We start from the raw sequence: 27,002 nt of genomic DNA on the forward strand, positions 1-27,002 counted from the left end.
TATTGGCCCAGGAAGCCAGCTTCATGCTTCTTCATCACCAATCAAGGAAGCTGGCCAATCAGGAAGTCGGGCAGCGGGTCATTACCCACCCCCTGGCTTCCTGATTGGCCAGAAACCCGGCTCCATGGTTCCTCGTCACCAGGTAGCATGAAGCCGGCTTCCCGGCCAATGCGGAAGGCGGGTGCCGTGTAATGATTCGCCACCCGTCTTCCTGGGTGGAGAGTGATGATTCGTCACTTGGGTGGAGAGGGAGAAGCAGCAGAAGTAGCCGATCAGTTCATGTGTTGACAAGAAGCATGCTGATAGAAGGGGAAAACAGACTGACAGAGAGACTAGCCCATCACTGCGCTGCTTCTCCTTTCACTGTCCAGTCACAGCCTGGGGGGTGGGTCCAGTATGAACTGGGCTTAGAGCAAATGGGCTGAATGATGTTGGCCTTCAGACTAAGGACAGCTAGTGGCAAAAAAAAAAATAACAGGACATCTCTGAATTGAGGGTGAATGTTGCAACAAATGCTGATTTTTCTATTTTATCTTTGAACGGGCTATTCATTGTTGGCTGAAGTTCTGCTTTAACTACCAACAGCGGACAGGTGCTGTGGGTGCAATAGTAGATTCTTCCCTTTGGCATAACCCACCCAACTAATAACTCTTCCTATCTGACATTGCAGCGATCCCCACCTCCTGGGTCTAAATGGGAATTCCGCAATGAATTATGCATCCAAAGTGAGAAGCCCCATAAGGCAGCAGCTGATGGACGCTCTGAAGAAGTCCCCTCCCCCACCAGGTAAGTGTCGGCTTCTGGTGAACAGACAGGAGGCCAGCGGAGCAAGTGATTGTTTCACACAAAAACTTCCCTTGGCTTTTCACCTTAAGAGCATTCATCAGAAAGTGGATATGGTGTCGCTTTGCCTTCGCAGAAACACAAGACGGCGACTTCTGTGGCTTTTGTCCGGACACAAAGCCTCCATTATATGACAGAGCTGGTACTACCCCGGACAGAGCTGACAGTCAGAGCACACACTCCGGGAATGAGGTAAGGCACACTCGCTCCGTTCGAGTCTTAAAGGGAAATTATCAGGGCTCATTCACATCATAACGCACTTGTGTTTTCTTGCATTCATAGGCATTGCATTAAGACAGCCAATTATTTTGCCCAAACACGCACAAAAAATTGGACCTGCGCTATTTTTGGCAGTTCAACCCAATGCACAAAGTATTCACATCTGTGCGTTTTGTTTTGACTGAACAAGTGCGTGTTTTCTATAGGCTCCTATATGTCTATTATTAAAGTGATGCTAAACTCAGGAGTTAAACCTTAAAATACATTCAGGTACCTGAACTATTAACAACAATGTATCTTATTTGTGTCTCACACGGCTGTAGATCCTCAAAGTAGCCCCCCTCCGGAAGGAAGGACAGTGTCAGCAACAATTCAGGGATGATTTGAGGATCTACAGCCGAGTGACACACAAATAAGATACATTGTTATTAGTTCAGGGACTTGAATGCATTTTTAAGGTATAACTGCTGAGTTTTGTGTCACTTCAAATGTTGATCTCTGTGTTTTATATAGGCTAAGGCCTCATTCACACTGCCGCGTGTACTGTGCCATATGCAACACATGCAAATAAATGGCTACATACACATAGCCACGTATGGAGCCGAATATTTGCGTAGCATATATATGCGCAAAAACAGAATGGAACAGAGATGCATCCGGGCAGCGTATTTCTGCTTTTTTACGCACACATACGCACCTACATGCGTGCAGCACATTAAAAATTCCATTACGAGTGATGCATTCTGGGATTGCATATAGTGCACGCATATACGCGCATAGACACTCATATATAAGCAATATACAATTTTGCTTGCGTTGTGTGTGAATGAGGCCTTGTACTGCATATGCATCAGATATGTTCTCATGTTAAATGCATGCACACCAACACAAATTAAAAGCAGCCTAGAGCCTTACCTGGTGGCTAAAAATGAGAATAGAAAATATTCATGTGAAATATTCTGGAGAGAAAGAAAAATATGTATTTTGCATGGAGCATCCCCATGTGCATGTTTGTAGATCCACTGACAACAGACACGAATGCTGCAGGTTTGCATGGATCTGATGCGGCTTCGTATGGGTGGCATGCAGGAATCCTGAAATAAACCGGCTGATATAGAAGCTGTCATTTCTCACCGAGGTAGATTAAAGTGGAACTTTAAGTACCTTTACAAGTCTACATCACATTCTGGCCTTGTCAAAATATTCAGCAACAAGATCATTAAAAAAAATTCAGTACGAATTAACAGTTAAAAGCCAAGTTGACTTTTACTTGGCTGATCCAAAATGGTCTGCTGCAGGCAGGTAGAAGCATTTCCTCATTCTCAAAGCTGCAGCAGAGGGCTGATCCGTGTCACTCATCTATGAACACAGGCAACAAGACTTACATGATTGCATCATCCCTAAGCTGCCTAGATCCTAGACGTCGCTGTGACATCATGGGATCACATTTGGGCATTGGGATTGGTTTACTCACATGTAAGGGTGTGTATATATGCTTATCATGTTTACCTGCATTTTTCACTTGTTCTGCCTGATGAAGGGGATCCTGTGTGACCCCGAAACGTTGCAATAAGTGTATTGTTGCATGAAACGTCAATAAATAGACGTTTTTCTACCTTGGAGTGCCGGTTTCCATAATTTCTTATACTATTCAGACGGTGGCCATCCGTCGACTACTGATGCAAAGACGCCTCTGCCCTGGAAATAAAAGCAGATGAAGACATTGTGAGGGGAAGTCCTGTGATCTCTGTGGGAGGTAATAGGAAGTGTTATACCGACCCATTACTTGGCAAGGGAGTGCAATGGGTAAATGGACTATCCCCAAGCTGCCATCTCAGTCCAGGAAGTAGATGGTGATCCTGGATGATGGCTGAACAAAGACGCCTCTGCCCTGGAAATAAAAGCAGAAGAAGACATTGTGAGGGGAAGTCCTGTGATCTCTGTGGGAGGTAATAGGAAGTGTTATACCGACCCATTACTTGGCAAGCAAGCGCTTAACACGAAAACATCTATCTGATGCTAGGTCTGCTTTAATGACGTCAAAGAAAATGACATCGCTCTACATATTCCAAGAAATACTTTGTAGTAAAATCCCTTTTGACGTTAACCAGCTAAATAATTTTGAGAGGACGTAAAAACTAGGAATGAGCCAATCAGACTTATTCAGTGCGATGCAAGATTGCGCAGGCATTCAGGAGCCATGACGTTACCATGAAAACTGAAAATGTACTTACATTTCAATGAGGATTCATATCCTGCAACAGAAAAGTGTAGGAATTGGAATATATATGTATGTTCTGCAGATGGAGGTCTTCTGGGCAGCCCATGGCCTCCAGCCAGAGAGATGCAAGCCCGGGATTGAAGCTCCTTTGTTTCCCTATAGTTAGGATTACAGCATACAGCCACCACCTGCCTCTTGGGTAATAATCGCTCAGCCGTATCATGTAAAGGCAGATGGCTGGCAGCAGTCCCCCGCCACCTCTCTGTACACAGACAATGACTAATTACGTAACAAGGCGGCATTCTTACAACAGGTTGTTAAATGGGAGTTATTGGCAGGTCATCCCACTGGAGAAACACGGGTACAGTTGCCAACACTCCATGACTTTCCAGGTTGCCTATAAACCAGCACATGTGATGCCAGTGACACAAGTTATGATCAAAGTGCAGTTCAAGCTTGAAAAGCCTTTTTATACTTTTATGTGCAACTTACAAAATATTGATATACAAAAGCTGAAGATGGCCATCAACTTTCTGAATTGGTTTCCATTTTTACTTCCAGCTGGCTGGTGATGCGATTACTGTAGGAGATACAAGGCAGGAGCCGGAAGCAGGTACAGTGCGTTTACTGGTGTGTCTGTAGCTCCATGGTGGGCAGTGAGCAGCGGCAGTGAGGCCACTATTGCCCTAAAGTGTATGTCAAGTCAAAAACGTTTTACTTTAGTTTTGGATAGAGTTGGGAAGGATTAGAACTCGTGTTGGGTTTTTAATGCTATCCTGAGCTCCATCAGAATGATGACACCCCCCACCCCCACCGGTCCCACTTCTTGTCCTACTGACCAGGGCGTCACCAGACAGGATCAGAGGTAAAATCAGCAACAGCGACACAAACAGAAAAAAATATCTGACAGGGTTCTCGTCTTTCCTTACTCTGCTAAAGAAAAGCTTGTCTGTTTCTGTCTGTGCTGCTGATGGAGGGTCACCCTCATTTTCCATCTGGTAAAACCATGTCAGCAAGACAGGAAGTGAGGGGGGTAATCACTATAGTGGAGCCCCTGACAGGGATTCTAACCCATCTCCACTTACAGAAAAATAAGTGGACATGCACCGTAACACAATAAAACTTTTCTCTCCATACAGTTTCCCCGAAAATAAGACCTAGTTGTGACCAAACCCAGTGCCGGTGGTGGTATAAGGGGGAACTTGAAGAGCCGCGGTTGCCAGCGCTAGAGGAAGTGAGGCGGCACCAGAGGGAACAGAGTTGCATAAGCTGATGCCTCCTATATAGCGCCGCCTCCTGTCACAGGCGGAGTGATATCAAATGCACTCCGCCTGTGAGGAATCGATAGTGAAAGCGCGCTTCGCTCATTCTGGCCAGCGATTGGTTAGCAAATTGCTCTTGGAAAGGTACGGCACCCGATTGCCCTGATCACCATATTTTTCTACATGAATAAGTGTGGATTGTTATACATTGAAGAAAAAAAAAAGACAGATAAGACCTACCCCGAAAATAAGACCTAGTGTGTTTTTTTTTGAGCCCCAAAAAATATAAGACAGTGTCTTATTTTCGGGGAAACACGGTAGTTGTAATGATCAGGGGGGCATAAGAGCACAAGAAGAAGTTTGAAACCCTGACGCAGGTTCTGTAATGAAAAGACATTCCGGTCAGACTGAATTGCTGCAAAATATTTCACAAACTTTTGCCGAGAATTTGTTTGGCAAATCATCAGATACCAAAAAATTCCCATAATCAGGACCAAGCAGATGAATAGACAAGCAATGACAAAGAGAACCAATGATGTCAGATTCAGACTATGTGGCGTGCTAACGCAGCCCAATCATTCTAAATGGGATGGCAGCGCACCTCAATGCAACCTCAAGAAGCACCTACACCTGTTTCTGCAATGCTTACATCTGTGTGTTGTGGTGTGCTAGCAAGGTTCATTGGGATGCCATTCAAAATAAATGACACTGTACTGCAGATTGTGTTTTACCATCTGATGTGACCTTAAAGGAGAACTATGAGGCGAGTGAAAATCACTCAGCCTCATATTTCGAAAAGACATGTGACAATGAAACTGTTACGCGTCGGCTCAATAGATCGGAAAATGAGCAAACAAATGCCGTCGCTTGCATACTTCTCAATCATCTCCCTGCAGAGAGTTGTGACTGTCAGTAATGACTCCCCGCAGGGATTTCCCCCCCTGCCTCCCTGCTCCTCCAGCGCTGACTGGCGGAACGGACGGGGGAGGGGGCAGGTACTGCTGGCTCTGCCTCTAGATAGGCAGAGCCAGCTGTCACTCACGCAGCGGGGTGGATCTCGACAGTAATGTCAGGATCCGTCCCAGCTGCGGCGGCTCAGTATACTGCAAGCTGTAGCTCGCGATATACTGAGCTTTGGGTCACGGAAGGACGCTAGTATATGCCCTCCAGTGACCCTTAAGAGAACTATGGGGAAAACCACTTACCCCATAGTTCTCTTTTAAGTATAGTCAGTGTGTGGAAGACTAAGCAGGACAAAGGAAAAAAAAAAGTGTACATACATATATATTTATACATACACACACATGGACAGGTTTAAGATAATAGATTCTCTTTAAAGGTGTTATGTTTTATGACAGCAAATGGGGAAAAAGAATACTGAATTTCAGTGTTATATCTGTATGTCTATAGAGGTGCGGATCAGTCCAGAAAGTGACAGAGCAGCTGGTTCCTCTCTTTATGATATGGAAAAGAACAATACAATGGATGAAAGGTAACTTTTACATTATATTTCACATGGATTGCTTGTTACAGAGTGCGAGATTCACCCATCTCCCTCTCTGACCTTAAATCTTAGTCTTTCCTACTCAGGACCTCTGTAACTCTTCAATCATTCATCCTCTCATCAGTCATCCTTCTCACACATCTTTCTTAAACAACAACTCTAGGAAAAACTTTTCTTAACCCTTGCAGTAGGGCTACCCCCACACTGCAAGGGTTAAGTGCTCATTTTTAAAAAACGTTATACTCATCCGAACCTCGCAGCTGGCTGGCTGTTACAGTGCTCCCTCCAGCCTCCCCCTTCCTGTATTCCATCGATGGTATGTCCCTTGGAATCCTTGCCTCCAATGCAGTGTATTGGATGTGGTTAGTCAAGGATTCCTAGACTGCTGGAGTGGAGGTGGAGAGAGGCGATCCGGCCAGCTACAAGGTTCAGGTGAGTATATATTTTTTTTTTGTAGCACCTAGACAAAAACAAGCACTTAAGCATTGGAGTGCAGGGTTAGCCCCACTGCAAGGGTTAAGAAAGGTTTTCCTTCTAAATACTTTACTCATGACATCCTCATACACTATATTGCCAGAGGTTTGTGGACAACTGACCATCACACCTATATGTGCTTGAATCGGCAACCCCCACCTTTGTGGCTATACCAGTTTTAATTCATCTGGGTGGGCTTTCCACATGCTTTTGGAATGGGTCTGTGGGAATTTTTGTGCCATTCAGCCAAAAGAACATATGTGAGGTTAGGTACTAGCGTTGAAAGAGATGACCTGTCTTGCAATCATCATTCAATTTCATCCCAGAGGTGTTGAGTTCAGGAGCTATGTGCAGGCCAACCATGGCAGTCTCCAGGCTATTGAACATTTTCAAGTTTTAACCCCTGAAAACATTTACATGGAAGCTCAAAGGGCAGCAGGCATAATCCAAATGCATAGCAATCAGTTTCTCATGGCATGTCGTGGATTATTTGGATCGATAAAGCTCTATATTTTATTGTTAGGAAACCATTTTAATTCCAGTAAAAGAGGTTTTTGTATACATCAGATTAATGTTAACAAAAGAGTGATGCTTTATTATGGAAAGCAGGAAAGACACTATGTGGCGTAAGGACAAAATCAATTCTAATCCAATGCAATGGATTTGTGAATTGAACAGATTGGTAACTACATGTAGAATGGCCGAACGCAGTTTAGTGATCAGACTTTTATGTTGCAGGAAGAAAAATTCTCTGTCTGCCCAATGGCTCCCCGATTTCTCACCACAGCACTGGACCTCAAGACTATCCCTTAAGAAACAGCCACCACTGCCACCTCTTCACGTGAAGACAGACAAGGACATCCAGCCAGAGAGACTTGGGCTCGGTTACTTGTTCCCAGGATCACACTCTGACCCCAACATCCTAGAAGCACAATTAGCAGTAGACCCACTCCGCAATCTCAGATACATAAAGGAACACATAAGACAAAGTAATCTATTCCTTTATATTACTTTGAAATGTGTTAAGGTCAAAGCCTGAAATAGATTGCTGTACAAAATAATTGTGATATTGGGTGGTGGATTCAGATGGGAGAGATGTTTTATTTTTTTTATTTTTCTAAACATGGATTCAGAATAGCTTTCCATTTAGAAGAATTAGAAGAAATCCATAATGTTGCAGTTGGCTTGGAAAGTTGGGGGGAAGCATGCGATTAGTGGTAATGCTCTAATGTGCATTATACAGCTTACTGTGGCATCCTTGCAACACCTAATGACAGTACCTGGAGGCCACGAAAACCTAATGCTCTGATGATTTAACACTGTGCACCATGCCAAATGCTAAGACTGTCTTTACACTAACCCCAACCATGAAATTCTTGTCATGCATGTTAAAATCATGCCCACTAAACCTTAAAAACCAGCTGTGAACTTTAAGTAGGGTTGCCCTTTTATTGTTGGTTGAGCATAACATGTCCTGGCAGACTATACTCCACCTCTGCTGCATTTCACTCCTTACTTATGAACGAGCACATTGTCACTTTATATACAGTATGCCTTACTAATCAAGTGTTTCTTCCGCCATCACTGTCTGACAAGTCACGCGCACAGCCCCACTAACTAATCAGGTGCTGCTTTCTCAGCCTCTGTCTAACCAGGTACAGTCAAAATAAACATTATCTATATTCTTATTCTCTTAATCAGGTGTGGCTTCCTCCTCCACTAACAAGGCACATACTGTCACTTTATAGAGCATACTGATTCAGCAATACTTCCTCCTCCTCCGCTATATGATATAGCACACACACACCTTATATATCCACCCATTCTGTAAGCTTACTGGACTAGGCCTGGCTCATGTAATGTGCATACTGATTCAGCAATACTTCCTGCTCCTCCACTATATGCTATAGCACACACTCACCTTATATATCCACCAATTCTGTTGCTTCCCGGACTAGGCCTGGCTCATGTAATGTGCATAATTTTGCTGTACAGCTGTAGGTACTTGCTGGTCAAATGTTTCTGTATTGGCATTTAGCGTTGTCTACTACGCAGTTTGCACACCACTGCAGGAGTTGATGAGGCTATACAAGGCAGTAACAATAATTTGCAGTACAGTAATGAAGACCAAAAAGTTGCTTCAGGCAAGAGAGGCAGTTTTCCATTCACAGCCTTTGATCTATGGAAAAACTGACTTTTTATCTAAATTATGTATACCCATTAAGAGGAACTGAACATTAAAAACTTATATTTTTGTTTTTAAGGATTAGGTTCGGGAGAATCCACAGGAACCAGTAAGGTGAGACTAAATAAAATGCCTACATATCCCAAGCTGCACATCTAAATTATAACTATTTGGGTTTTGACATTCCACCAATGCCAACAGTGTGAAATTAAATGAACACATAAGACAGTGACATAGGAGTCATAGGACACAGGCATCACAGGGTCCTAAAAGTGCTAAATGCCAAACAGATAGATGCTGCAGCACTGAAACAGACTGCCACTGAGGTTAGTATACTATTTCTCTTGCAGGGAACTGGCCTTATAAATTTGTTTAGAAAGCAGACAGGGTAACTTCGTTTGGCCAGCAACGGTAAGAGCTTAGTGGCACTGTACCCATCTCTTTGGTACAAAAGTCATGCTCAGGATAAGTAAGCTTAGAATGAAGTAATTATAAATTCTTTCCTAGGTAAGCTTACAGAATTATTGCAGAGTATTCAGATTCCCCCACCTTCCTCTTTAATGGTCTTCAGACACATATTTATTCACCAAAAAAAAAAACCTTTCGATAACTGTAAAAAATAAATGGAATATATTAACCTTTTAGAGTACAGGCCTTAATATATGATTTGGTAAACCATACAAGGCTCTTTACACCATTGATCATAAACCAGTACCAGCCTTGGGCAAGGATCAGGCTTTTTATGGCTTCCTTAGGGAACAATGATCAGTGCCAGATAGTTGAAGGCAATTGTTATAGGAAGTCCCTAGAAAATCTTAAGCGCAAGCTGTTACCTGCAGGTGCTCTGCTTCAGTCACATTAGAAGCCCTGGCACTACAGAGCATTGGCAAAGGTCACCCCACTCGTTCTCAGGCAGATATCGGTTCATTGGTAACCATGAAAAATATGTTGCAACAATTTAAGCGTTTATATTTCTCATTTCAGACTTTTCCTCCAGTATCTTATTCTCCTCAATCCCCTAAATCCTACAGACTAAGACCCTTGCCAAAATCCAGCAAAACAGAAAGATCAATTTCCATTCCTAACTCAGAGGTGTTGGATAAATCCAGAAGCAACAGATTAACATGTGGACATGAGTGTGTTCGAAGGCCAGTGGAAGTATTGGATATGGTCTTATCTAAAGAGCAAATTCAGATTAGCTTGGCCAGTGTTAGCAGTTGTGAAAGTGCAACCCACATGGGTGATCTGTCATCAAGAAGTGCTCACTCAAGCATTGGATATGGCTCTGGAAGGAGAGGGAACAAAGAAGGCTCAATGAACAATGTCAATACTAATCTACCTCAAATTTGCAGCAGAATACCGGAACGCCACACTCATGACAAGACTCCAAGGAGGAGCTGGAGAGAAGAGACCCATTCATCATTAGAAAGTGAACCTTTAGCAGTACAGAAGAAACCTGAAACTGTAAAAGACACACCCTGTGACAGAAAAGACAATAAGTTAGTTACTAGTTGTGACAATGACCTGCTGAAACATGAGACACACTTGTTACTCAGTAATGTGACTAACAAAAACACAAAAGAGGACAATATCAAAAAGCCATTAAATGATACCAGCCTACTGGATGTGAGCAAAGTCATAGAGTTTGTCAAAATTAATTCACCGAGGACACCCAGGGCAAGCTATGTGCCTTTCGTACAAATCACCTTCTCTGAACAGGAGGCTAAAACAGAAGTTCATCATCCTCCAGCCAAACAGTTCCTTTCCAAAAGGAGGCCAAACCTGAGTATTCTCACTCACATCAGTAGAAGTTTTAACATAAATGCCCAAAAAGAAAACAAAAGTAAGAAAACTAAAAGCATAAGAAACAACTCCGCTCCTAACTTAAAATATCCAAGGCCTCTCTCCAACAGTAATGCAAATCGTGGCAAATGTGTGGCTTTGCCTGCTTTGGCATACTCTTCTGGGCCTTCACCCACGAAAACGTCAAAGAAAGCCGGCAGCAAGCCAGGCAGTGCAGAGCAGAACGGCCAACGTTCACAAACCCAGTTATCCCTTTATACAAAGAAAAGAGTAAAGTCTCCTGTTAATCCAGCCATGCCTCCGCGAGCAAAGACGGCTCATGATTTCCAGGACATACATTACAGTGACATGTTTGTTGAGATAAAACCACAAAACAATGGCCCGGGTATCTTCCAAATGTTTGAGACTCCGGTTTATATCAATAGTTCTAAAGAAGACACAAGCGGCCGTAAGGAATCTAGCTCTGCCTCATCCACTAGAAGCCGTTCCTCCAAAGGTATTCGGTCAGGGTCTTCACGAGAGAGCAGTGCAAGATCTTCCAAAAGAGCAAAACCTAGAAACAAAAAAAACTCCTCTGCCAAAAAATGTCAACGCAAGAACTCATTGACAAAATCAGTGGCTGTGGAAGATATTTCGGGGGGGAAAAAAGATGATATGGTCATTATATCCGGGATAGATTGGGAAATCAAAACCCTAAAACAAGAGCAAAGTGTTAGTGACAGTACAACAGATAACCTACCACACGTCTTACATCCAGAGTTTTCAGATTTATCCATGATTAAAGAAGCCACAATAGAGAACTCACTCAGTGGTCATGAAGCAGATCAAATCACCTTCACTAAAAGGTTCCAAGAGGCGGGACAAGTGAACTTTACTGACATTTTGAAAAAGGAACACATTGATCCTGTTGCATCAGTAGAGAGAAATGGAATAGAAAATGTTGAGCATCCGGCCCAAAGCAAAAGCAGTGAAACAGATGAGGAACAAAATGGACAAACATGTGAAGTGGAAGCATTAGGACAACCATCTCAGAAGCCCAATGCTGCAGGAAGATCAGAAGATCGGCTCTCGCAAAGTGAAACCACCTTTATTAATCTCATCTCCAGAGAAATTAATGAGGAACTCTTGAGTGAAGACAGTGAAGACAACAGTGAAAAAGACAGAACACATCAGGTGTACTGCATTTCCATCCCTATGAAGAGTATACACAGTAGTGGGACCAGCGACATGCTGATTTCTTTTGAAAGGTGTTTGAAACAGATCGATGAACAGTCCAATGATTCAAAAATGGTGGAGAAGCATCAAGACGAAGATCAAAGTGCAAACATTTACCACAAGCAACACGCTGATGAGCCTGGAAGAGAGATTAATCAAATACAGGTAACAAATAATGTCAGTCATTAAAGCAAACTTCTGAGATATGCAGGCTTTCCTTGCTGACCATCTCTTGGAAATGGCAGCCGTCCCTGGCTCAAATACTTTAAAGTCACAGACCTAGAACATGCAGAATGTCAGACCTCCTAATGAGCATACTTGTTCCAGGTCAGTAACCAAAAAGTACTGAAGCTTCAGGGTAAGCATGAAAGCCTATCATATTTTTCTTTTAAATATGTTCATGCACCTCTGGGTGCCTAATTACCATTAAAAAGTGACCCTGTCATGACATAACATTTTTCAAACCAGACGTACGTGCAAAACAAGAGATGGAATACTTGCTTTACAATGCAGCAAGAACACCGTTCCATTCCTCTCCAGTATGGGTGGAAACCGAGACTTCCTGGAGTGTCATCTTTTGCGTCCTGCAGCTCTGATTCGTTCCTCCAACCAAAACGTATTACAAGAAAGTAATTACATGAAGGTCAACAGGGGAACCAGAAGACTTATACTTCCCATAAGTGTACATGTTTCCCTGTGGGCTGCAAGGGAACCATTTCTACAGAACTGTGCAGTGTTCTGGTAGCAAGGGCAGCAGGAAAGCTGCTGAAAGTGTTACCTTTCATTTTGCAAGTATGCCTGGTTTTAAAAATTGTATTTCATGGCAGTATCATCTTGAAGTTGAACTAAAGACACAAATAAATGTATAATTATATACACACATATATACATACATATATATATATATATACACACACACACACATATATATATATATATACAATCTCTTACAGCAGACGTGGGACAGCTGCAATGTCCGTCGCTGGCTCCAAGTATTTGGGGAGAGTATGCTTTGCTCCCCATACTTCTCATTTAAACTTAGTATGAAATCAGCATGAGACTACTTTAAAAGGAGAAGTATTGGGAGAGTAAAATATACCCTTCCCAATAGTTTGAGCCGACGTGCAACACTGAAACGGTCACACATCGGCTCTAAGGCTCGAGAACTGAGCTATCACAAACCGCTGATCGCTCAGCTCATGGTATTCTCCCTGCAGCGAGTAGTGATGGTCAGTCACCACTCCCTGCAGGGATTCCTCCCCTCTCTCTCTGTTCATCCAACACTGATTGGAGGGACAGAAGGTGAGGGGGCAGGCACAGCAGACTGCCTCCAGAGAAGCAGAGCCAGCCGTCAGTGGGACAGCAGGGTGGATCCCAACTATATTGTCGGGATCTTTCCCAGTTGCAGCACGGCTCTGCGCGGTTTGTTTTGCTGTGTGCGCTCCTGTTCAGAAGATTTCACCTCACTTTCTGTCCCTGTGAAGACATTGTTTAAGTGTAACTGCAGCCAAATTTTGTTGTTGTTTTGGATAGCTTAGAAAAGGGTTAACCCCCCTGTAACGTTTGTTTTGCTGTGTGCGCTCCTGTTCAGAAGATTTCACCTCACTTTCTGTCCCTGTGACAATTGGATTTTTAAAATTTTGGGTTGTCGTGGAAACAAGGATTGGTGATAAAGCTTCAGTAGAAACACCTTTTTCCCATGATCACTATTACAGGAGTGAATTTCCCTTTTTAGGGGTAGATTTCCTTACACTTCCTGTTGTCTCAAGGACAGGAAGTGATATTAAATCTTTCTGAGGATACAGACAGCAGTAAAAACCTCACAGTGACCCAAAGAAGAGGCAGGCACCCCTCGTCTGCACAACAAGAGCCAACTTCCTGTAATGTACGTACAGTACTACAAACCAGACCCAAAAAAGCGGGCACTCCTAGTCGGCACGTGCGCGGTAGGATTACAACTACCCCTGCTGTACAGTAATAGCCTCCGTTTGTAAGTAGGAGTCGGATGTAAGTAACTCGGGGACTGCCTGTAGTTCTCTTTTAAGCAGTCACTTTGCAATTGCATGCAACAGCTAAAGTTGTTTTTTCTCCCAGTCTAGTTCTATTGCAGTTCTGCTTTGGGTTACTGAATCTGCAAGGCGTTTGCATGCAAATAAAACTTTCTGCAGCACGTCTGAATCTATCAAAGGTCACTGCCTCAGACTGTACAGAGATGCTTTGCTTTTGCTTTACTTTTTCATTAGTAAATTCTGCCAAATTTTACATTTTGGCTAAATATTAGAACTTCACATAAAAACTTAGCTATGTTTGGATGTATTTCAGTAAGAAACAGTTACATTGACAGAGAAAACACAGGACAAAGTTTAAAAAGGCCAACAAAAAAATGTTGGTTAGTATATTTGTTCTACTTTAACATTATTCAGTAGCAGTGCATTCAGTTTAGGACATACACCTTGCTGCAAATTTGACAGCCATCGAGCTGTGACAGATCTCAGCTGTCCTTAAGACTGAAGAGTCAACTGCACAGAGGAAATGAATGCTGGCGAAGAGCCGAGAGCTTCACCCTGGTGACCGTTGTCAGCTGCCAGCAGAAATGATAAATTCAGAGCAAGGTGTATTTCCGTTTCAGTGAAAATATATACAAATATATAACATTTTGATAACTTTTAATCAGACATGACAACAGATCTTATGGAGCATTGCAGTACCCATTACGTAATGGCAAGTCGGCAACCACTGCAATGTGCGCTCTTCATGGTCAGGGAGATCCAATTGCCACGAATCAGAGTACACATTGAACAATCAGAGATGAACACGTTTAGATTAGAATTCTGTTCAATCTTCCAGAAAACTTTCTTATATTACAATTTTTTTTGACCTTGTAGATACACATCTGATAAACTAATGAACCAAGCTGAGCAATTTACAGGAGAACATTGCAGCTTCTGAGAATCTGTCCATCCACAGCTTAGTGTAGGTACATACACTACTTTTCACGCCACGATTGGACGTTTTTGTTGCATTTCGGCTGATTTTGTTTAAAGCAGATTGCATATTTGGTAAAACGTGTCCTCTTTGGTGGCAACCAATAATGTGTACACACAACTCAAAAAAATGTTTTTTGTGAGGTGGTCTTGAAAAGGACACATTTTACAAAACAGTTGCAGTCACAAAAACAGATAGCAGCTCTTGGTCATGGTACAGATAGTGTAGCGATTACATAACTTGAAGTAAGAGAACACCTTGTAGTCCACATCTAATGAACAATGACAAGTGCCAGAAACCACTGCAAGGTGCAGTCTTAAAGGGTATACTGGAATGTCGTATCTGTAGACCCCATGGGTTACAATTACCCAAATTAAAGTGCAGCTCTGCATTTTGTGTGATATCTAAAGGCAAGAGGGTCAATCAACTTTGTAAATAGAATTAGTTATCCATGTCCTGACTTGCCCATATAGACTATGGAAGTAACAAATAGACAATCAACATTTTCATATGGCGAAATAAGTCCATGAAGGCTGATTTGCAGAGTTATCTAAAGACTGCAAAGACACAGCCTTCCATTTGTTTTTACCAAGACCATATTGATGTTAATTTCTGGATGTAATGGATATACAGTCAGGAGTCAACATAAAATGAACAAGATTCTAAATACTATTTACATAGTTGATTCATATCTCCGGCTTACAGCATCACATCTGTCAAAGTAGAGGCATTAAAGCAATGCAAATTAGAGTTCTGTTTCAATAACAGTCAAAACACATAAAAATAAATAGTGTTGCAATGTTTCCACTTTCTTTAAGCTGAATCTGTCATGATAAAAAGCAAAACAAAATTAAAACTTCAAAAACTAATGAACAGATGTATCAGACCGCATTGCGTCCTGTACAGTTGGTGTGCAGTCCCGTCCTGAGATACTTGGGGCTTTTCCTTCCTCCCAAGGAAGCGTCTTCATGGTCGTCCTGAGTCTTAATAGTAAGGGAGCTAAGGGGATAAGAAATGAAATAAGGATAGATGGATAGCTAGAGATCGATTGAGCATTCTTAAAGAAGTCAATGTTCTTTGGGATTTCCATGGGGGCTCCTTTTTGGGAACTTTAGAAATTAAAAGATGGCTCTATTCTGGCTGATTAGCAACAATTAAGGCCCAGTTTGGGGGCTGAAACATGTAAGCATTTGTTTGTTGCTGTTATGTCTTTTTACAAAGTAGTGGATGGACGGACCCCCCTTGCGAGTGCCGGGATTTTACCTATTGAGCAGTATGGCAATCCATTACTTTTTAAAGGCCCACTAACTATAATTATCCCACTGGTTGTTGTCTTTTTGCAGATCGGCAGATGTACGAGCCCCAGTGACCGTAACATCAATAACTCCTCCCAGTCTGAGAACTACTTCAAGCCTAGTGATGACAACAGCTCCATTCACTGGATAAAGGGAGAGGTGCTGGGGAAAGGAGCGTATGGAACGGTAAAGTCTGTTATTCACAGTACAAGGTTAATTTCTGTTGTCAAGGGTTTCTATTCCTGTCAGATGTATAAACTCAGCCTGCACTCCTGGTAAAGTATGGGAATCCTCAGGAGACATGAGAAACTGCCACACTCAACTGGTTACATAATTATTATCTTTAGGGTGAACTGATCTATTAAAGTTAGGGTTGCACAGATACCAAGTACAGTACTCGGTACAAGTACGAGTACATGAACCGATACTTTTGAGCTCCAAGACTACACTAGAGAAAAATTCAAAACTTAGGAGGCAGCTGTCATGTGTAAGGAGCACACGGAGCTTCTGGGATTTGTACATCTCTGTTTTAATGTACGATTTTGTTTTTATAAATATAAATAAAGGGCTGCACAGATACCAGTTGTGCGAGTACGAGTACTGGTACTTGCCGAGTACTTACAAGTACTGATACATTTTTGTTTATTGTCATGTGACAGTTTCTCTAAAACAATACAGACTAATGATTTCAGGACAGTGGTGGAGCACCAGAGCCAGGTCCCAGCTGCAACAGCTGCAACTCTGGTAGTTCATGAAAATGCCAAGTATCTGCACTGGTACTCGAAAAGTATCTGTGCATCCCTAATTAAAGTATAATGGCAATACAATAGTTTTGGACAGAAAGTGGAAGGGATAGAACCCATGTCAGTTTTGTTTCTGCTATCTGGGACATCGTTAGTGATTTACCCTCACTTCCTGCCCTACTGAAAACATTTAGAAGACAAAGTGATGCCAATTTGGGGATTTTTCTTTCAGTCTCTGTTGCAGGTTTTCCATCACTTCCTGTCTGGTGAAAACATAGTCATCAGGACAGGAAGCAGGGATATACATCTCCTAAACTGGTCTCATTGGCAGTAAAAACCCCACAGGAGTTCTCCTTCTCTACTCTCTATTTTGCTTGACTTACATTTTAAAGGCAGGGGTTATTAACTGAAGGTATCCATACCCCTTGAAGGTATGGGACTGGACCTCTAACTTTATAATTAAAAAAAATATTTGAGTAACTGTACCCTGAATCAATGCTTATATGGTACAAAAACAGCAAAAATAGCACAAGCTGCAGCCAGTGTATTTCTGATTTGCCATTTTTATATAAATATGGTGAAATCCTTGTGATTTAATTTTAGCTAGTGTGTATCTATCCATCTATCTATACGATAGACTTTTTTGAAGTCATGCTAGTATCTAATGGTCAGTCTGGCAAAGAAAGTATGGGGGCAGTCCATGGGTAATATTTAAAAGCATAAAGCTGCAGGGAGTTTGTGACTAAGCCACTAATATCCCCATAAACAAAGCTTAGACGGAGGAATCTGATGCACTTTTTTCATCTGACCATAGAAAATCTGCACATAATATATAGGTGTATGGTCAGCTTAAGCCTATTTATTTTTTATGCTATGCTTCAATAGCTTCCAAGAAGCTGCTTCTCAATGTACAGATGATGTACATAGTGACATTTTCTTATTGTCTTTTGGCTACAGGTGTATCGTGGTCTCACAAGCCAAGGGGAGCTCATTGCTGCCAAGCAGGTGATGCTACACAGCTCAGACCCAGCTGTAGCAGAGAAGGAATATAAAAAGCTGCAAGAGGAGGTGGACCTGTTAAAGGCTCTGAAAAATGACAACATAGTCGGCTTCCTCGGCACCTGTCTGCAAGACAACATAGTGACAATATTCATGGAGTTTGTACCTGGGGGCTCCATAGCCAGCATTTTACGCCATTTTGGGCCACTGCAAGAAGCTGTAATAAGTAAATACACAAACCACATCCTGCAAGGCATCGCCTACCTGCACAAAAACAGGGTGGTGCACAGAGATATCAAGGGCAACAACGTCATGTTAATGCCCAATGGGGTCATCAAACTAATTGACTTTGGCTGTGCAAAACGCCTCAACGGCGTGAACATGAATGGTACTCGAGGGGCAATGCTGAAATCGATGCATGGGACGCCATACTGGATGGCCCCAGAGGTCATCAGTGAGTCTGGACATGGGGAGAAGTCTGACATATGGAGTATTGGTTGCACAGTGTTTGAGATGGCAACTGGGAAACCTCCACTGGCACACATGAACAAGATGGCAGCAATGTACTATATTGCTACACAGAAAGGGCTCATGCCAACTCTGCCTGACCACTTCTCAAAGAAAGCCAGGGACTTTGTAAACTTGTGTCTGATAAGGTGCGTAAATCCTGTACGAGTGATTTGCAAATAATAATGCAAAATTAAGCTGTTGCTCAATACCCGTCATTTTGCTAACAGGTGGAAGGGTGAAAGGGAAAAGCCCATTATACACAGAGCTATAGGCAAAAAAAACATGCCCAGTGCCCACCACACCCTCATAAAACAGAATTCCAAAAACTCACTTCTGCTCAGGGACCCCATGGCAACCAGGCAAGTTACCAAGTGCAAAGGCATTTGTCACCTAATCTCTGCTAAGAGGGGAGGTCAGCAATGATGATCTTTTAGTCTATACGTTTGTGCCTTATTGACCAATCGTCTGTGCGTTAGGTCACATGGCTGGCAGCTATCCAATTTCAGTGGTTTCTGCAGGGAATAAAGTATTTCAGGCTTTTGTGAAGTGAACCCACGAGGACAGAAATATGGGAGCTGCCATTCTTTTTAAAGCTGCAGACTCCAAGGCCATCTTCCGTATCTTTTCTTTACTACCTATTAATTCACTGGCTATGGGGCTAGTGAAGTCTCCACTCCTATACTACATTCTCGTCAGTGAACTACTTAGCAAGTCAGTGACTCGCTAAGTAGTAAAGTCAGGCTCATGACAACAGCCCTGGAATCCGCACCTTAAAAAAAAAAACAAGTCAGGAATGGTAGCTCATGTTTATCCTCACAGGTTTCCCTTTAATGGAAATGGGTGGGCAGGACAGAAAGGGGTCTAATTGAAGGGTGCCTTAGAATTTAGAAAGCCAGGCAACTAGGCTGAATTGCACAAGGCCACCCAATTCATAAATTCCCTTGCTGCTGCTAATCTGGTCTTCTGGGAGCACCAACTGCTTACCTATGAGAAAACACAGGCCAGATATTTCTTACCCACCCACTCTACTTCCCACAAAATATAGGTATGGTACTCCGTTAGCTGTTGAACAGATCACTAAATTTGTTGGTTGAAATAACTGAGGGTTACATTAAAAGGGTACCAGTGAGCAAAAAAAATATGGGCACTTAAAATTTATAGCAGGTATTCCCACCTTTTTTCACCATGTTGTTATGCCAGTGCACTTTATCCTGCCCCTCCTATGCCTTTCTTTATTTCTGACCCATCACTTGGGCATACAACATAAATAACCAATAGGAGGGAGTGTTGGGTAGTCCACAGCCATAGCAGCTTTATCAGTATTTGCATAATGGAATTTAGTATATAATGGAATTCAGGGCTCAGTGGTGCTATAAAAGAATGTGGGCGTGGCATCTAAAGGCCTGGGAGGGACCTGCTATGAAGTGTGAATGCCACTTTACCGTTCAGTGCCCACCAGCTTCCTTTAAGTGCTAAATGTTGGTGTGTGCGGGGTCTTGCAGATGGACAATACACTGGGCTACTGCACAGGGATTCATGAAGTATCCTACAAGCCAATGCACAGCCTCACTGAGACAGTCTATGGCTGCTGTGATGAAAGTAGACTTGAATGCAGAGTCCTGTGCACAGGTGGGAAGGATGAGAGTACATGGCCTAGTAAATGACAGAATTTTCAGTCTAGCCCAGCTCCATTATGAGGGTCTGGCAGTAAAAGTAAGTGTAGTGAACTACATGGAACTGATTAAGGTTAACTGCACACAAAAGGGAGTAATGGTTCATGTGAAGACCCAGCTGTACATGTAAGGTTCCTTAAAGGAGAACTATGAGGTGAGTGCTTTTCACTCACCTTATAGTTCTAGCCGACCTGTGACAATGAGACTGTCACAGGTCGGCTCAGTAGATCGGGAGGTGAGCGAACACATACCGGCGTTCGCTCACCTCTCGATCCTGTCACGGCTCTCTGCAGTGACAGGGGAGGGGCTGGATTCCCCCCTCCCCGCTCCGATCCGCCAGCGCTGACTGGCGGAACGTACGGGGGAGGGTACAGCTGGTTCTGCCTCTAGATAGGCAGAGCCAGCTGTCAGTCACGCAGCTGGGCGGATCCCGGCATAATTGTCGGGATCCGCTTCAGCTGCGGCGTCTCAGTATACCGCGAGCAGTATACTGAGCCTAGGGTGACGGGAGGACGCTAGTTTGTGTCCTCCCGTTACCCTAAGGAGAACTATGGGGAAAAGCCTTAACCCCATAGTTCTCCTTTAAAGCATCAAAACATGAAGCGGACTTGCATAGAACACAGAATAAGGTTAATGGATTTTAACACTTGTTGCCTGCAGCCTTTAAAAAGCGTTTTCAGGAAGAGAATTTAGTTAAGGAGAATCAAATGCCGTCTAGCCAACACTGCAACTATACTAAAATAACATTCTCATTTTTATTTCTCTGCAATTTACTGCATCAACCAAGCATCTCACAGGATCACTGGGCATGTACTTCCTGCTGTGCTTGGGAAAATCCCTTCCCTGCTTCCTGTATCGCCAGTCACTTTAGAAGAGGTCAAACTTGTTTGGATCTGATTGGTAGCTGTTAATAGTATCTTACTTCTGACTTTGTCATGTCAGGTTTGTGTGTCAACAAAGAGCCTGTGAGTGGGTGTGTTTGGGAACAGCTCTCCTGTATCACAAGCAGGTGATCCCAGATCACTGAATAAAAGGGAGTGGGGTGGTCTAGTGCACAATACCTGGATTAAATAGTTAACTACTGGACAGATGGACTGTGCTCCCCCTATATGCTTCTTGAGCTTTCACAGTGCATGTATCATGGGAATGGCGTATTTTTCTTGGCAACCCCTTCAGCTTTCCTGCTAACCCATCTGAAATATATATTTGTGTCTATGCTTAAGATATATTTATCATTGCGTTGCACAGATTTTCAAGTGCATCTTAGTCTTTAGGCTCCTTTCACAAAAGCCTTACTTTGGAAATCCTTAAAAACAGAATGTAGACATCCTGTTTTTTTACAGTAAACTCCTAAATGGCTTCAGAATGTCAGATTATCCTCCACCTGCTCATCTTTAAAAGGTAACGCCAACAGAAAATTAAAAAAAATTCCATATAGCATATATAAAATTGTCGCGGAAGCCATTTTGTAATTTAAGGTTATTAAAAATGACTGTTCCATTTAAAACTGCAGCCGCTGTAATGTTCTACATCTGTAAAAAAGAAAAAGCAATGCAATATGGCGACCTGGAGGCATTCTGTACACAGTTGGTACACAGAATGCCTACATAAATGTCACTTCCTGCTTCTGTGATTGACTGATTTTCCCAGACGTATGCACTAAGATAAAAGTATACTTGTTGGCATCCCTTGCAATAAGGGTTAATTACTACTAAAATGGACACTGCACCTTTCCTCATTACAACACAAAGTCCACCAGATGGTTAAAATGAACCCAGACCCTCCCCATTCAGGGATCAGTTTGGAAAGGACATGCTACAATATACAGCTTTTTCTTCAGAACAGAAACGGGTAGGAAACTGCAACACAGTTAAAGTCCTTGTAATGTACACAGATCACCCAGAGAAGAATGTTATTTTTTTTCAACAGAAGTGGAAATGTTCTTTAACTACAGTACCACACACACTGGGAACATACAACTGTTGTAAGTATTTTCCCCATAGTTCTCCTTAGGGTAACGGGAGGACACAAACTAGCGTCCTCCCCTCACCCTAGGCTCAGTATACCGAGCTGTAACTTGCGGTATACTGAGACGCCACAGCTGAAGCGGATCCCGACAATTGTGCAGGGATCCGCCCAGCTGCGTGACTGACAGCTGGCTCTGCCTATCTAGAGGCAGAGCCAGCTGTACCCCGCCCCCTCCGTTCCACCAGTCAGCGCAGGGAGGGGGGATCCAGTCCCTCCACTGTCACGGCAGAGAGCCGTGACAGGATCGAGAGGTGAGCGAACGCCGGTATGTGTTCGCTCACCTCCCGATCTACTGAGCCGACCTGTGACAGTCTCATTGTCACAGGTCGGCTAGAACTATGAGGTGAGCGAAAAGCACTCACCTCATAGTTCTCCTTTCAAAACCAGCAGTCCACATGTGCATTTTGCGTGCAAATAGGTCAGCATTAATCTTTGGGTCAGTATTGCAACCAGAGTAACAGTGTTAGGTTTTTTTTTTTTATCCTGTGTCCAGATATTGACCGTCCGCCACTCTCCTCTTTTGCTTGAACTGAGCAGCTATTTAGTGAGGAAATTGGACCTCAGAACGGTCTCACGACTTTTAAAGACGCGCAGATAGTGATTTTCATAGCAGCTAAATTACACAATATACATTTCGAAAAATGTAATCTCTCCCTGAATTGCCTTTAAAATAAAAGCAGCAACAGATGAACATATGCAAGCTTAAAAGAAAAGTTGTTGTTTTTTTCATAAATGTCCCCCACTATCAAGGTTTGGTACAACCTGGAGAGCTCGTTTCCACAGTACCAAAACCATTGACCCAAATAATGGGAGGTCAGATTGAACAGAAGCTGGGTGACCTTTCCTGGGCTTTAACTCACGCTATGACACACTATACTCATATGGAAGAACTGTATTGTTAGATTAGCATAGTAAAAAAAATTTGCTTTCATCCTATTTGCAAGCGCTAAACAGATGTGATAATGGACATTTCCCCTCATGACCGCTGACACCACTCTTCAAAACTGAAGGACTATAGATTGTATTAAAATTCCAGCTTCATTCAAAAAAATTAAACAACCCCAAATGAGACTGATTTACTAAAGCAGTTGATAATTTTTGCACAATGCATTATACAGCACAATTCACACAGCTAAAACACCAGGATCAGGATCCTTATTTCTAAATTAGTGACGGTTATTTTCAGCTACGTCCAATGAGATCTGAAAAACATTCTCACGTGGCTGAAAAGAACCTTATCGTGTAATGCTTTGTGAATTGAGCCTATTGCGTGAAAAGTTACTTTGATCACCTATAAAGCAATCCCCATTTCTTCGACACATGATTGGATATATGAAATATTCTCACTATTATGCGTGTTCATAAAATCGGCATCGTTATTACACTAGTAACAAATATTTTAAAAATTGCTTTGCAACCCATGGCTCTCTTTTGTATGTGGTGTTCCAATTGGAATATTTCCCTCCACTTCCTGTCTCAAAGAAAACCGGAAATGAGAAATCCCCTTAGACCGCTGTCATTGGACAAGTGGAAGACTCCCCCTCACCTCCTCTTCCAGTTACAACCAATGTAAAATGTTGACAAAGGTTGAATTTTCCCATTTAGGACACTGCAATCCTTCCCTTTACTACACCATTTTACCAAAATCCTTGCAATATTTTCAAATGGGTTTGACAACTGTGTATACAAGTTACGTTAACTCAAGGACGACGCATAAAAATATTTGACAATCCAGATTGTGTCCATACTAAAACACAACATGAACTATAACATGAAACTAAGCCTCTGTTTTCAATTGACAGGGAACAGGAAGAGCGCCCCTCTGCGGAACAGCTACTGCAACACCCGTTCACAAGGGAGAAAAACTCAATTCAAAAATTCCCACAGGCACCTGAAGAGGCCTAGGGAGCCGGGAACAAGTACCAGAGTTCCTTATTGCATTCCACACAAAGGAGCAAGAAGATTTGTCTGAGCAGTTCCAGTGCCTAATGGGAGCCCATGACATCACAGAAGACAATGTGAATGATCTTTAATGATGGACTGTGTTCATATATCTGCGTGAAAGAGGAACCCATGGAAGTGCAGTTGTGGGACACAGAAAACTAACTTGGATTAATAAAGCAGCATCTGATATAGTGTATGAGATATTTTAAAGGGAAAACATTGCCTTTACCTGTACTGGGGGGGGAAAAAGTACTCAAAAGTACTCAAAAGTACCAAGATACTTTGGAAGTTGCTTCACTACTTCAGCCAAATGTGTGTGTTAGAGGGTGGGGAAAGGTTAGACCACTAAACTGTTGGGTTTCCATTGTGGTGTAGCCATGATATCTCCTGTTACTGGGCAAGTGGCCATGCAAGAAGTGACGGAAATCTCCCTAGTGGACCACAAGCATCTAACAGAAGATTCCACTCTACATTGAAGAGATTCATCTCAGTTCCTCATGATGTAATTCAGAATTGAAGGAAACTCCCCCAAATGGAACACAAACCTCAAAAGGAGGTTCTTATCCTCCTCCAGGTGCCTGTGCCTAAAAGGCTTAGATGGAAGAAACTATCCCCCAACAAGTGGTTTGCTTTCCTAGATTCGGGAGTGACAATGGTAAGTTGAGCTTCACTGTCCCAGCACAGAGTCTGTAGAATGGACGTAGAATGGCAGATTCAACTTCAGGTGGATATTTTGCTTTGTGGCAGAATCCCTTTACAGGGAGACTGAGGACAGACACATGGAAGCTGCCACTGAAGATGTGTTTTCAAGTGTTCAGTCTCTGCAATGGTCTTTCTGAATCTAGCTTCATTGCTTATCGATTTACACAAACCATGCAGTTCAGTCTGAAAAACCGGAGCTCCTTTCTTGCAGACTTGTTTTGGATCACGGACTTTCTATGTTGTAAAACCAAGAAGACAGCCCAGAGGGTTCATAGACTGATTAGGACAGAATGGGGCAAGGTAGCAGCTTTGGCTTCCACAGCCATTGAAACTGAATGCAAGAGGCATTAGCCATCCCTTTGGCATATTCTGTACTGGAATGGCCCCATCAGACATCAACTGCCTGCAAGTCCATCCTCCCTTATAAAATGACAGGCAGGTGGCCAGCTTTGACAAATTGCTTTCTCCTTGGTTTACTGCAGAAGCATGAAAGCTGTATCTGGTCCTCCTGAACATCTACCGGGCCCCAGGCTCCTGCTTGGGTCATGTTGTGGATGATCCAGCTCTCCTAGAGCCTGCACTTTTAAAAATCAAACAAGCATTGGAAGCATTCATCCTTATGTCTTCACAGGTTCACTTTAGGCTTAAATGGTAAATTCAAAGCCAAATGAAAAGGCGTTGTGTTATGTTCAGCTTCTGTTTGGTGTCATATCTAATTATACTTGTATTAAAATACAAAAATAAAACAAAAGCCAACACTAATTTTGTAATACACTTAATAAAGACAGATTCAACCTAAAAAAATGCTGATAATTGGGACTTATTACTTGTGCTGTTCTTAGAGCAATACAGGCTCAGCACTACAACACCTTGTATGGATCCTAAATAAATAAACCACGTGCCCAGAGCTGTACAAAAGTGTAAAGCAGGGGTAGGCAACCATGGCACTCAAGCCTTGGTCACAACTACAAATCCCATAAGGCATTGCAAGACTGACAGCCAGACATGGCTCCCAGGGGCAGATGCATATTGACATAGGCAGTTTTACCACAGCTGGAGTGCCTAGGTTGCCTACCCCTAGTGTAAACATTTGCACTTTTCTTAAAACCCCCAAATCCCAAATGACTGCCTTGAAGAGACCTCGCACTCAGAATCTGGGCTTTAAATTCCATGCCAGAAAACAAGCAGCAGGATGACCGAAAAAAGATCTTATCGAGCAGGATGAGGCCGCGGAGAGTCTGCAACCAGGTGCAAACTAGGGTAAAGGACCAGTCAATTCTTAGCCAGTCCAAGTCTATAAAAATGGTGGGGAAGTATGGAAGATAGTTCTGGTTTCCCCCACAAAATCAAGTAAGGCCTCCATTGGGCAACCAGTCTAGTGCTGCCAGGGGCTTTGTTCTGGCTACAAACCAATTACATTGTGCTGAGATGCCTTCAGATCCATGTACTGTCTGCCAACAGGCCTTGAGGGTCACTTCTAGACTGATGTGCCAACTACATCTGCCAGCCAGCTTCACACTTCAGGTATGAGATTGGTCAGAGAGCTAGGACATTATTTCTGTGCAGAGGATGAGAATCTACCTTGTGTGCTGTGGCCTCACTCCTACTTGATGGTTTATGTATGCTACTACAGTGGTGTTGCAAGACTATCCTTACAGAGAGGCACTCATCTGCAGTACATTGAAAGCCATCTTAGTGACATCTTAGTGTGCATTAAGAGGTGCAGCCCTCTTTCCATAGAGGGGTGAAGCAGGTTCCTCTACAGAGGTTTGGTGCAAAACTGTGTAAAATGGTCCACCTCAAAAGAGATCACTCTAGGACTCTCATGCATCTAAAAAGACTGCGTTCTGATGGCCTGACCTGTGGCCTTAGCAATTTCAGTTTTCCCGTGGACAGAAAAACCTTAGCTGACCTGGTACCCCAAGCATTGTGGGAGCCATTCAAATTTCAAAAGGGAGTGTAGGGGGGATATGCAGGCTTTGCTGAAAGTCCTGAGCTAAAGCAACTTGGATAATCAGGTTGCCATGAGCCTATAAAACAATATGTCCGTGGTTCTCAGTTCCTCCAGAACTGGGGCCAAAACTATTTGGGATTTTGGGAGCTGGTGCCAACTCAAAGGCTTGTACAAACTGGTGCTGATCCCTTACTGTAAACTGCTGACGCAGAAAGAAAGGGTCACAGGCATCTCGGATGTCTATCGTTAACTCTTCCTGTTTGCAAGAAGCCACAATCAAACAGATTCCATTGTTTTAAGTTCCAGGATGGGACAGACCAACCCATCTTGCGTGGGTAGTACTATGAACAGGCTTTAACTGAAATCTCAAATATTCCCAAGGAATAGGAAAAATACTAGTCCCAAGGCAAAGATACAGAAATCAACAAACAGACCTTTTATCA

General features: G+C 42.9%; 1 protein-coding gene and 1 long non-coding RNA gene across 2 annotated transcripts in view; both read left to right on the forward strand.

Annotated features, from left to right (window-relative positions):
* The window catches only part of MAP3K19 (mitogen-activated protein kinase kinase kinase 19), a 29,273-nt gene extending 5,409 nt beyond the window's left edge, over positions 1-23,864 (forward strand). Inside the window, exons 4-14 of the mRNA XM_018563031.1 lie at positions 671-786; positions 920-1,035; positions 3,845-3,896; positions 5,956-6,037; positions 6,399-6,481; positions 8,788-8,822; positions 9,693-11,891; positions 14,198-14,302; positions 16,055-16,192; positions 17,707-18,404; positions 23,762-23,864. Of these exons, the coding sequence (XP_018418533.1) occupies positions 671-786; positions 920-1,035; positions 3,845-3,896; positions 5,956-6,037; positions 6,399-6,481; positions 8,788-8,822; positions 9,693-11,891; positions 14,198-14,302; positions 16,055-16,192; positions 17,707-18,404; positions 23,762-23,864 (3,727 nt within the window). The remainder of the gene's footprint in view (positions 1-670; positions 787-919; positions 1,036-3,844; positions 3,897-5,955; positions 6,038-6,398; positions 6,482-8,787; positions 8,823-9,692; positions 11,892-14,197; positions 14,303-16,054; positions 16,193-17,706; positions 18,405-23,761) is intronic.
* On the forward strand, positions 7,406-9,763 carry LOC108792301. Its single transcript, XR_001941556.1, has 3 exons — positions 7,406-7,512; positions 8,788-8,822; positions 9,693-9,763. It is a non-coding gene; the product is annotated as an uncharacterized LOC108792301 (long non-coding RNA).
* Positions 23,865-27,002: the final 3,138 nt, after the last annotated feature.

This window comes from Nanorana parkeri, unplaced genomic scaffold, assembly GCF_000935625.1.
Source record: "Nanorana parkeri isolate BGI_ZX_2015 unplaced genomic scaffold, ASM93562v1 scaffold626, whole genome shotgun sequence".
Lineage (NCBI taxonomy): Eukaryota > Metazoa > Chordata > Amphibia > Anura > Dicroglossidae > Nanorana > Nanorana parkeri.